The 13,098-nt window shown below is 42.6% G+C and overlaps 1 protein-coding gene across 1 annotated transcript in view; it reads left to right on the forward strand.

The window, feature by feature from the left end:
* Positions 1 to 13,098, forward strand: part of LOC138516908 (dedicator of cytokinesis protein 2-like) — a 2,920,848-nt gene that overhangs the window by 2,671,205 nt on the left and 236,545 nt on the right. Inside the window, exon 36 of the mRNA XM_069632364.1 lies at positions 10,926 to 11,082. Coding sequence (XP_069488465.1) covers positions 10,926 to 11,082 — 157 coding nt within the window. The remainder of the gene's footprint in view (positions 1 to 10,925; positions 11,083 to 13,098) is intronic.

Below are 13,098 nucleotides of genomic sequence, written 5' to 3' on the forward strand. Positions count from 1 at the left end.
CATGGGAGCGTCAAGCAGGGCATCTACATTCAAGCCCTGAAACTTCTCCCTTGCCGGTTCCTTGATTTAATTACTTAGGATAGTGCTGCATGGTCCTAAATGCAGATGGAAGCAAAATCAAGAGTAAAGTGCAACGTGTGCTGGAGACTGCATCAGTGAGTTTCTTGTGGTGTGTAGAAGCCGAAGTATTTGAACATACGACTCTGGAAAAGTCAGTGATTTATGTTTTAAAGGCCTGCAGGACCCCCTGTGGACTAGGCTTCAGAACCCTATATTGACTGTCTCTAAAAGAGGGTTAATCGTGATATTAATATTCCCCAAACTACATCCCCGCATCCATGCCTCCTGAAGACCAATCCAGACTGGGAGTATCCCCTGCTCAATCCCTCACCCCGCCAGCTTAGTCCAGAGATGTTCCCTGGATACCATATCAAAGGTGGAGGTCAGGTCTACAGACACAGGGCCTGATTCATAGATGAGTTTTATAACGGTGCAATCCCATTGGAAAACGTTCTGTGAATTATGCCCACAGTGTATACAGAGTCATAATTCTTCTGCCAAGCCAGATCTTGAAGACACTTCAGAATCCACCCGTTCAAAGATGTTCAGGCCTCTCCTAAAACCAAAGTAGAACTTTTTAACGATACCCTTCTCCTCGGGCCCATTTTTGTAGGTTTGTTAGAACAAGTGACGTGAACATTTTACTCTCTGCATCCATGATTATTATGGGTCGATAGATTTTTGGGTCACTATGTATCCCCTTTTTTCAAAATAGGTTCTACAAAGGACGTATGCCAAGATTTAGGAAACAGGTTCGATTGTATGATTGATTTAAAAAACAAATCCAAAACTGGCGCCCAAGTTTCTGGTGCAGATTTAAAGAGTGTATTAGTAAGTTGTTTGGGACCCAACGCTGTGGACGTACTAGCCAGCTAAATCTTTAGAAGGATGTCATTACTATCAACCTCCAATTACACTTTCCCCTTTTGCTAATCTTCTGGGACACACATTCCTGTCTCGTGCTCTGCATCGTGAATTTGCCCTTATAAAATAACATCCATTGACACACATCAATGCAGTGAGCTTGGAGAAAGATATGTGCTGTGTTCCTAAAGCTCTTGCGTTGAATTATAATATTCACTGTCCTATTGGATACTTCTCTGCCTATGTTATTTTTCTCCAATTATAATATTTTTGTTCTATTATTTTGATTGCTAGAAATCCACCTTTGTTATATTGATGGTTTATCTTTCTGATGTCTTGCATCATATTTATTTTCAAGTTAATTATTTGCTGGTCAAAGCCATGATAATGCCCCCCTCACCCCTTTAAATAGACATGTGTATTACCTGGTTCCTTCCACATTGGGCATCTAGTCTCCTAGACTGGTATGTAAACATTCAGGGCTAATGAAGTGCTTTTTCCAACCATAATCTGTTTCATTCATTATGTTCTTAATTTGATCAACCCTTATTCTGCTGTCGTTCCAACGTATCCTATTTTTACCCGAGTTAAGGCCAATATCCAACATCAATTCTTTCTGATAAATGCCAATGCGATTTTAAATTCTGTGGTTAACATGTTGTGATCACTTAATTTGGTCTCCAGTACGGACATTATTTTACATAAATACGAAAGTTGATGGTCAACGAAAATGTAATCAATGACAGAGGAGGGCAATCGCCTCCATAATGTGGGGATGTTGATTCCAGTCTCCTCTTGGTCATTTCTTGTCTGGATCAAGCCCAAGTTTAGCTAGGTTACCTGCCAAGCTCTACCAATGTTGACCTTTTGGAAACCACCCGTCTGTGAACCACAATTTCAACCCATCATCCTCCTCTACTAACAGGTCACAACAGTTAGAATTTACAACACTTGCTATAATAATGTGACCCCCAACATGAGGTCCACCCCATTCTTCCACAAATTTCTGGAGTACATGAAGGGAGGAACGCAGGAGGGAGACCGCTATATGACAAAAAATTGCTATCCGTAGCATATAACATTTGTTGCCATTACTCCCGTGCAGCACCATCTCTAGGCCCAATGCCACAACATGAATTTGATTTTTTTCCTAACATGATACAAAGGGCTGAATTTTACTGCTATCATGAGCCCCCTCCCAGATGTGTCCTCTCCACTTCACATGCATTTCTTGACCACCATGATCACAAGCTGCAGTTTCTCCATTACGTTTTAGAACTCTTCATAACTAGATAAAATTAAATCGCTCTCTCTTACATTACACACAAAATACATCATTTAGAGGCTGGATTAGAAACTATGTCCAGATTGGAAAATATTATCAATACAAATAGGCAGAAGCACGAACAACCTATGATATCAGTTGTGGAGAGGGAGGGAACCGGCACCCCTACTCCCTTCTAAGTGGTCTGAGCGAGGACAGACCCCTTCCTAAACCCTCTTTACCTGCTGGGGTGGTGGTGCGACGGCTGCAGCAGAGAACAGCAGGACAGGGTCTCGAAGGACACGCTGACACCGGGACTGCAGGGCGGCAGTCCGAATGCCTGACCACTCCGGTCATAGACACCGGAGGAGGTAGAAACCCAGTGCCACGGGACACGGCATACTTCACAACAACGGCGTGGATCCAGCAGACACTGTCAGCTAGAGTCCACCAAGTATGACAATATTAAATTCGGACCCCAAGAGGGTCATGACACGAGGGACAACTAGTCCTCTACTAATGATGCTAGTATCTATGCCAAGACCGCATGCAAAGGGGGCAGGGTTTACAAGCCCTTTTAAGTCCTCCCCTTAGACTTCCCCTGTCAGATCCTCTCAAGGAAAGTAATTTATTGGACAGGGTGAGTTGGCCAATCAGGGGCGGGCTGGACTATATTAAAGGAAGCCTGGAAAGTGTTAGGTGTGGGTTACTTGAGTGAGGACCGGAGGCAGAGGAGGATGTCTGAGAGACCAGAGGAAGCAAGAGCAAAAGGAGTGCAGAGGTAATTGGAGAGAGGGGTGTATAGATTCCTGTCAAGAGTCAAAAGGCAAGAAGGGCAATTAAACATAAAATAAATTACCCCAGGATTTAATCAACTGTAACATTTGTTATTTGACACCAATTGTACTCAAAGCTATATACAGACATATCAGCACATTGATTTTGGCACACTCTTGTTTTTCTGGTACACTACGCTGGCAGGGGTTAGCCTAGCTGTGCTACAGCTGACAACCACGTTTCTAGAACAGTTCTCATCTAATCTTTGAGTCTTAGCACCCACAACACCTGGTATACCCCACATTCCTTTATTGTCTTCCCTAGAATGGCTGCTAGCAGGCCTTGTATGTCCCCTATTGCTAACGGAATTCCAGAAGTAATTCTCTCTAACTCATAAATCCATTTTTCCGCACCTGAAGTGAAACTAGGTAATTTACATTTCAAATTATCCTTGTCCATTTGTGTATGGTCTCGCTTCTGGTGTTTTTTCTTTAGGCTCCTCTAAGTCTGACCATTTTACCCCTTGTTCTACACTTGAATCTTTAAAAAAACCACATGCTCCCTCTCATGCTTTCTCATTTTCTTCCCTTTCTTTGTCTGACATCATTACTTCCAGCTTGTATGGCTTTCATCTCTTTCTTCATCATCAAGACCTAGTCTACTTAAAGACAGCATGCTATGCTCTTCTGTAATGACGTCAACTGTCCTACCTCCTGTTTCCCTTGACAGAGATACTTCTACATTCTCTTCGGTTTTATATCCATCTTTATCCCTTATTTACCTATATAAATCCCCAATCATTTTCCTATATTTTCTGCTTCATGTTCGTTGGCCCATGGTTTTATTCTTGGTATCTCTTGCAGCTCTCTCTGAGGCTGCTGTGGCCGCCCTCTTCCTCAAATCATTCTCGGGTTTTGATCAGCAATATGCTTCTATTAAATAGATTATCTATTTTGTCATCTCTTTGTCCCCTTCTTATCTCTTCTTGTCTCCTCCTCATCTCTCTCATCTCTACTTCCACTTGCCTTCTTTGCAAACGAAGTACTTTTAATCGCTGTGTCTAGCTCCTCTTGTTTCTCCTCTTCTATTCTCTCCTTTTCTTTCCTTGCCACATCCCTTCTTCCTTCTTCCTTTCACATTCTCTCTTTTTCCTTTTCTTCCTTGTATGCTCTCTCTTGTTCTCTTACTTTCTTTTCCCACTCTTCTCTTTCTTCTCTTTCTCTAACCTTATCATCTTGTATGAGTATTATCTGTCCTCCCATCCATTCATTAATTCTGTACTATTGTCACTCCCTTAGTCTTGTCCTTCACTTCCCTTTGTCTCTTTGCTTCTTCCTCTATCTCTCTCTGTCTGTCTCTCCTTTCTCTAATCACCCTGTTTACTTTCATTGCGTCTTGGCATATATTTGCTTTCTCTACTTTTGCTCTCTTCCACATTCCCCTCACTGTTATAAGCGGGGGGCTTGTATGTCGAATTAACATCCCTGCCAATGGTTTCAATTCCTTTGAAGGATAAAATCACTGCTTCTCAGTATCTGAGCTCTTGTTTTCATAGCGGGAAAGAGGAACCCTTTATGCTGATTACGCATCCACTCCTGCTTGGGCGGTACGTCTTTCTGACTCTGGTACATTTTCCATAACTCTAAAATGGATACAGCTTTCTGTAACTTCTTCCTCTTATGTGTAATGCAAATATGTTGTCTTATGTCACAATCATGTTGTTTACAATGAACCCTATTGAGGGCACAGCATGGGTGTTTTATTAGTCTTGCCTCTGTCCCACTCTGCGTGATACTGCCTTATCGTGGGTGTATGTCTCGGCAGTGTCCTGCACAGATGTAAAAGAGGAGTGTCCCCTATGGTGACAAGTCAATTTCGACTTCCAATACTTACCAGATATTTTATTCTTTTATTTACTTTATCAAATATACCACACTGATTAATTTGAGAAAGCACATCAATCTCCGCCCATTACCAGAAAACCAAGTTTTTAATCAATTTAAAAAATCTATACAAACGTGTTCTTTTTATCCCTTTGTTTACAATTTCTATCAATTTAGCTGTATTTTTTTTATTATTGACACTTTAAGAATCTCTTATTTATTGTTATCCTCTTGAATGATGTCAATCTCTTGATTTAGAAATCTGATTATCACCTTGATTTTTTACTTTCGTTTTATATCTCCTAGTCTAGCCACAATACAAGTTTTACACAGACATATTTATAACCCCATACACATGTGCACTTTACATTTTTTGCCTATATGCCTTCCTTTATTAACTTTAGTCAATATATCTCTTCTCATTTGTTACCCCATTTTGGAGTTTGATATGCACTCTTCTTTTTGGACTTGCCTCAGGAATCTTAAATAATACCCCCACTTGGAGTTTTAGTGCGTACCCTTCCAACCATTTTGGAACTAGGAATCGAGGTATCTATTTATCTTTATTCTAATCCCCCAATATCATGTTACTTATATACATATATTTACAATACATTCCCTCCCCCTATATTTGTCACTTTCGATGCTCTTCTTACATTCGTGGCTCAGCTCAAGTCCCTCAGAATCTACTCTTACAAAATCGACCAGTTCGCCCTCAGTCCGCGGGCACCTGTAGGGACCGGACAGGAATTTCTTCAAAGGGGCACCTGCCGACCAATTCTTTTCACACGTGTGTATTGCGCGCTGATCACCACAGGAAGTTCTACAATCCTCCGGCTAATGGCAAAAGTAGTTGATAGTCTGATAGTCTACATCTGGGCCCAGGGCCACTGGACCAGAACCCTCCGCACTGCTACCAAAATGTGCTGTAGCATCTTAAAGTGCCTTGTGTGCTCGATGCAATTGCCAATAATGATCTCAGACCCAAACAGCCAAACAGACTCAACAAATTTGCAAAAGTACTACTTTATTGTCAGTTCAAAAAAAGTAGGGCAATCTGGCGAACAACAAAATGTAGTCCATGCACTCACACTTACATTTTGATTATACAAAGGGTTTATACCTCAATGTATATCAGCTATGATGTAATCCTACATGGCAAACTGTAAAACCGATTGAAGGGAGGGATTGGTTAAGGGAATATGTGTACCTAGGTTATAGGTCAAAGGATCGAATCAAAATGGATCGAAATGCAATAATGTTGAATCAAAAGGACAGAAAACTAAAAGGTCGAATTTTGATTTTTTAAATTTTTTTTGGGCCCCCCCCCAAAGCTCAGTTTTTTGGTGTAAAAAACACTTTTTTTCCTATACGGAAACCCAAAAAAATATATACTTTTAAAAAAAGGCATTTGACCCTTTTGTTTTTGGTCCTATTGACTCGAATCTTTTGTCATTCGATCCTTTTGATTCGATCCTTTGACTGGACACGGTGTACCTATCTATCATATAAGCATTAGTAATATCACTGGATGTCTCTTATCTGGTAGGCACGCCTTGAACCACCTCCAAATATGTAGATTATAGCAGAACAATACCAATGGGTTGGCCTGTGCAACATTGTATATTGTACAGCATGTTGCTACATAGACCATCCGATTGGTTGGCATTCTTTCCCAACCTTGGACTTTCGGCTTGTCAGCAGCACAGAAGCAAAACGAACCCCAGGTGCACAGAGTAACGTCAGACTCTCTCACTTGCCCAATTAGTCCATCATCTCTCATCGGTCAGGCCCTAAATCAAGGCTTCTCCTTGAAGTTGACCTTGTAGCCTATTCTCTGTTCTGGGACTCACAAGGGAGTGTAGGTACACCATTATATTTGTCTAGAGCTTAATGAATAGCCCTTGTTTTCAACTTCTGAATCACATGCGAGGAGACCACGAATTTGTCAATTTTGATCTTCTATTTACTGATATTTGATTTAGTTGTGTTGGGTTTCATGACTCCTGTTGGAATTTGGAGACTTGATCACTCCACCTTACAAATGCTTTTTGCATCCTTGATTGTGCAATACGTGGCACTTAAACATGTTTTCTTCATTGATTAATCTAAGAGAAATAGGTCTTAGGTACAAGGCTTATCCTCTTGACTCTCTTTGTGCCTTGCAATTATTCCTTGATGTAGTATCCTTGATCCCAGGCCAATAGACTCCTCTTTACTCCTCACACAAAGCTGTTTCTCCAATGTCTCCTGACTCTGCTTCCCTGTTCAGTCTCAGAGGTAGCTTGATTGATTTCAACAGAAGTCTGACGTCCATCTTTCCATCATGGTCGCTTATCCACGTTATGTTTTCTTCTGCAGTGGGCCTCTACATGTCTCGTCTACCTTGCGTTTCTGTATATGTACATTCACTTTGTCTCTACTCACTAATTTATTCGGGTGCATCTTCTTGTTTTTCCTTTATGATGTCACTTTGCCCCTTTCCGATTTCACTTATAGCTCTTTGATGTCCAATTATGTGTCCAGACATCCTTCCACCTTTTCAGTGTGAAGGTACATTTGATATGCTTGTCTAAGTTCATACCATCTCTCATGCACTCAAAGCAGTATTGGGATTAATCCTGGTGTCCCACAGTATTGCGTCCTTTCATCAACACATGTTTTTACGACGGGTGTTTTTCCACAGGGTCTTTACTGAAAAACTTCATAGAAATTGTTTTAGCGGTGGGAAAGGGCAAATAAAGGGTTAGGAGGTCGGGAGTAGAAAAATGTGTTAATTGAAGGTGTGCTTGGGAGGGGAAACCCCTCCAAAAAATAACGTAAAATAAATGTTGATAACGTTTTTGGGAAAAAATCCATGTAAAACCACCTGTTGTAAAAACGGGTGTAGATGAAATGACATAGAACTGTGTCCCACACAGGGCTCTTCTCCTGTTGTTCCAATATGATGGAAGTGAGGGGGCAGTAACTTGGGGGGACATATCCATCTGCTTCTCTACACTATCTCTGTCCTTCTAGCGGTTCATCCCCCTCTCTCACTCTCTGTGACTATTCCTTTCTTCAGGAGTCTATCTTCTCTTTCTTTTTTTACCTTTCGTGTCCTCAGGGGACCTGTATTGTTGCCCCTCTCCCCTTCAGGTGATCTCCGCTTTTCCCCTTTTCTCCTCAGGGGTCCTGCTTCTGTCCTGGTGTCTCTCTACCAGGATATTAGCATGATTTTGCTTAGTCTCTTCCCAGGCTTCTCAGGCGGGTTGACTCTTTCACCTTTCTCGCTGTAGGGGTACTCATCTTCTCCCCCCCGGGTGAGTCAGTCTCCTTAGCCTCATCTTAGGCTTCTCAGGCAGATCAGCTCTTCCACCATTTTGGCTTAGGTGTGCTTCAGGGGTGCCTTCCTTCTTCCCCCTTGGTGAGCTATTCATCTTAGCCTCTTCTCAGGCAGGTCAGCTCTCTCATACTTTCTGGCTGAGTTGGGGATGCAGGGGTATTCTCCTTCTCCCCCTTTGGTCAGTGTCCACCAGGCCCTTCAGGCAGCTTCCAGGCACGCAGTGCTCCAAGGTAGTCGAGGCTCCTTCACCCAGGCTGTAACTCCTCCTTCAGGATAAAGCGCCACTTCATGCAGCAGCCTCTGTTGAGAAGCACAGGAAACTAGTCCCTGAGTGAGAAGTTAAGAATGAGCTGGATCTCCTTTTATAGCCAGACTCCTCCTCATCCTGTCAGTTGCTGATTAGTGGGAGGCCCTGCTTACAGGATTGGCTGTCAGGGAGTTTCCACACTGTTCTTCCTGTGTTCAGGCTCTCTTTCGTTTGGCCAGTTGGGCTTCTATTACTTCAGTTGTAGATTCACTTTATTTACTTTTTTGTATTCTTGTTTTAACCTGGGCTCATTTTTAAATATTATTTGTCCAGTCCTTGGGGTGCAGGTTTTTATTTTATTAATGTACATACCTCTTATATTACCCCAGGTTTCTCTATGGGGATTTGAACCCAGGTCCTCCCATCGGCTTTATGTCGTTCCAAACATCCGGGACTTTTCCTGGCTCTGTCGAAGGAAAAGACTAGGGCCTTTCCTCTGAGGTTCTGCAGTGTCTCTCTGTCATCTTCTCGCACCGACTTTCATCCTTCAGAGCGCAACAGGCCGCCATTCCAGGTCCTTGTGTTCCAGCAATGCCCAGTCGTTGCTTCATGTGTCTTGAGGTGCGTCAGTGCTAGCGTCAATACCACCACCAGGCAGTACTGGGCAAGACTCGTGTGTGGAATGCGGTACCGCAATCCACCACAGAGCAATGGCTGTCCATTTCCAAGAGCCATGTGAGCCCATGCTAAGCACATGGCATCAGGAATGGTGCACATGTGCAGTGCATACCTGTGCAGGATCTCTCTAGATACACATACAGTGCACAGAAGTATATCTAGCATTAGAACTGTGCGATGCTTTGCATTGTTATACACTGACAAATCATGCATTCAGTGACATTGCACACTTGTATATGCAACCCAATGGATGCACAATTGCACTGCCCCCTTAGCCCACTGTTTCTGAGACCAATATGAACTGCACCACAACATGCACAATGTTCCCAGTGGTTGGCAAGTAGCGCGGTTAAAAAGGAATAAACTGGCCTGCCTTCCGGTTGTGTGGCTTGCGCATTCTCGTGCAGGGCCTGGAAGACAGAGTGGCCACACCGCTCCAGGAGTAGGCCAGAAAAGGGTGAATTGTCTCAATTGGATCATCTACATGTGCGCAGGCCAGCAAATATGCACAGTGCCCCCACCGCCGGAAAGCAACAAAATCCATCCACTGACTTTGTTTGCACTGTAACCTTTACAAGGGGGATTCAATTTAGACTGGGAAATACAATTAACTGTAGGGAGCTGGGTTTGGTATATTGACTTAGTACAGATTTAGAAATTCGCTCTTGCAAATAGCACAGAGAGTGAAATTAATGAACACAGAGATTCCTGTCTGGAGAATACTGTGCAACCTGCTTAGGTTGGTAATGCATGAATAATACATGCATGTTATCTTTAGTGGGTTCGATGTCATCCCATCGCCAGAGTGTTTTACCTCAAGCTTTCCAAAAGCTCGAGGTCAGCCCAACACTAATGTGTTCCTCTAATGACCCCGACTGGGAATATGTATACCTGTAGGCAACATGCAATCCAGTTAGCTCTCCCATCATCCCTAGCCAGTATATTCTATAGTGAGGGATCATGGGAGTCATATTCCAAAGAGTCTGGCGAGCCAAAGATGCCAGCCACTGCCCTAGACTGTCCTGCATCGTGGAGTGACAGCATAATGGGAGCGGAGCCTCCCTTTCCAGGTTCTGGAGCCAGAAACCTTGTACTGGTGCAAGTGCAAATTTACAAGGGCAAAACTTTCCCAATGGCAAAAACCTAATCTTTCAATGCATTTTTGCACCAGGACAAATTGTGCCCTATTGCTAATACGGAATGGAATTAGCACTGGGGCAAACTTTGCAATGTTTGTGTAATCTGGCCCCTGATGGTCAGGTGATGCTTTCTAGCTCTACCGCTTGCCATCAATGTCTGATCCAGATGCCAACTCTTACCCCATCTGCAATGAAATTCAGGTGAACTTGCTTCGGAAATTGCATGAACTCTCACGCCTGCCGGTACATCTCACTTTCATGCAAACATATCTACTCAGGGGTGCGTTAATTCACTGGGTTACCTGGTTCCCTATTGTTTAGGAGCAGCTGTGATACATGTTTGGTGAAAATGGCACCAAAGAGCTCAGGTTGCGTCTTCTGGATCCTGTTGCAGCATATGGGTTGTTTGTTGATTGACTACATAGGCCAAGCAAATGATTGAACATAACACAGTTATCAACCACCCATCCTAACACGCATGTAGAATCAACTGGAATTGTATCCATGGCAACTCTCTGGCAATCCCAATAGTTCTGCAACTGGATCAAGTAGAATCCATTGGCAACTGGCCGATGATCTGGAATATCCACCAAGTATTTGTATACAGCATGTCTATTTCAGAGTACAATTGGAGTTTCAGCCATTTTTTGATGCAATAAAACGTTTTCCTGTTTTTTTGCGCTTCTAGCCTCCTCGATTGCTGCAAGGCGCACCCTCAGCTGGCGAAGCCCGGTGAGAATTTTGTTGCTCTGGTGACTGGTTTGATGGAAAAACTCCTGGATTACCGGGCTGTGATGAATGATGAGAACAAGGCCTACTGCATGAGCTGCACTGTCAATCTACTGGTAAGCAAAGGACACTGACGTATACACAGCAGTTTTCGTGTTTCCTGCAACAAACATATTAGAGTCAAGCGACCCCAAAGGGGCCTGCAACCTGTGGTTTTCCAGATGCTTTTGGCTGTGACTTCCATGATCTCTCACCATTAACTATTCTGGCAAGAACTGATGGGAGTTGTAGGCAAAACCATCTACAGCAGGGGTCTTCAACAAGCAGCTACACAGATGTTTTAGACTACAACTCCTAGAATTCCTAACCATTGACTATTCTAGCTAGGGCTGATGGGAGATGTAGTACAAGCAAAATAGAGAGCCAAAGGCTGCAGACTGCTGCACTTCGAGGAAGACTAGCATTGTCACGATAGATCGTACATGAACAAGAGAATTAGCAAGACACCCAAACAGAACTTAGAACGTCTAATTTATGTCTACGCGTGTGGCTGCTAGGCCCCCACCTCACTAGTATGGTTCAAGCATCAGGTGCTATTTGGCTCTCTAAAGGATATGGGAAGTTGTGCTTGTCCTATTGGTTTTAATCCGAGCACTGAACTGGTAAACTCATTTGCGCTAGCCGACACGCTCTCTGAAATGCAAATTTCAACTCCGAGAATAAGGAGACCTGCATGCTTCCTAAGGCGCTGCAAGTAAATCTAGGGAAGTCGCTGAGCTTATGTTACTTGCAGCACTTTTTGACAATCTCGTCCTTTGTCTTTCTTCTATGTCTATAGCTTCACAGCAACAGCATTACACTAAAAAGAGAACAAATAAACTTTCATTGGCAAACATCATATGTGTTTTCTTCAGAATGGGTTTAGGGACTGTCTTTCTCCATGTTCACTTTCACTAATGAAAATGTACAAACCGTTTTTTAATTAACCTTTTTCAAGGTGTTAGACTGATGACCATCAACAGATAAATTACACAAGTGGTAATTAAAAGTAAGTTGAAAAGGTGGGAAAAGGAGAAAGGGCTTAACAGAAAAGCAAAGGGCTAGGCAAGGCATAGGAAAGTGTCTATGTCGGTAAGGGGTCTGCAACCTGTGTACATCCAGATGATTTGGACTATGACCATTACCCCCCACCATTGACTGTGCTGGCCATGGCTGATGCGAGTCGTAGTCCAAAACATCTGGAGAGACAAAGGTTGCACACACATGAGAACAACCATATTTTGACATGCAACTCTCACACACACACACACACAAACACACAGTTCGAGGACCCTCACTATACAAATGTTCTTAGCGTCATCTTAGATTCAACGCTTGAACATTTCTACAATTCTGCAACACTACTATACAAAGATGACAACACTACCTTCCTCCGGCGTGAAATAAAGCAAACCGAATTTAAGTAGCCAGAATGAATACCTATCACACACTGTAGAACAGATTTTAACACTCCATGCTGGCAGTCCCTGCAGTCCATGCTTGTTACTGCCCCTCAGAGGTCATGGTGAAGCCACTGTTGTTGCACTCTGTTAAAAGATTAATTCTCAGCCATAATTCTCTGCAGCCAGTCATCTCTGTGAGTAAATATACTCTTGTGCAATGCGGAGATATATTGGGTACCCAGCTGGGATTGAATGTGTTTAAACACTGCTCTTTCAGTTGAAAAAGGAATATCTCAACTTAACAACATATTGCGCAATCATTTATGCTAATATGAACTGTAGATTTTAAGATGTTCTAATTGGCCATGTTACTTAAAGGTCAAATCATCACTAGTGCCCCATAGAACATAAAAACTTCCTGAAACACATGACTCCCTATACTAACTAGCAAGACTAGATAGTTTACAAAATTTCACTGAATCATCGACAAATGTTACAACCTTAAAGCTGGACAAAAACAAGTTTCCAGAAATGACATCTTAAAAGTTTTTATCACACTGTGTTCAAGACATGAATAAACTGTCTGGTTTTCTATTGATTCATTTTTCTATCTTATCTTTTCTGACTGTACACCAGTTTCATTCTTTGAGTCATACCATGGAGAATCACATATTCTGATATTTAATCTAG

The sequence above is a fragment of the Ambystoma mexicanum genome, chromosome 6q (genome assembly GCF_040938575.1).
Source record: "Ambystoma mexicanum isolate Mex_15411 chromosome 6q, UKY_AmexF1_1, whole genome shotgun sequence".
Taxonomy (NCBI): Eukaryota; Metazoa; Chordata; class Amphibia; order Caudata; family Ambystomatidae; genus Ambystoma; species Ambystoma mexicanum.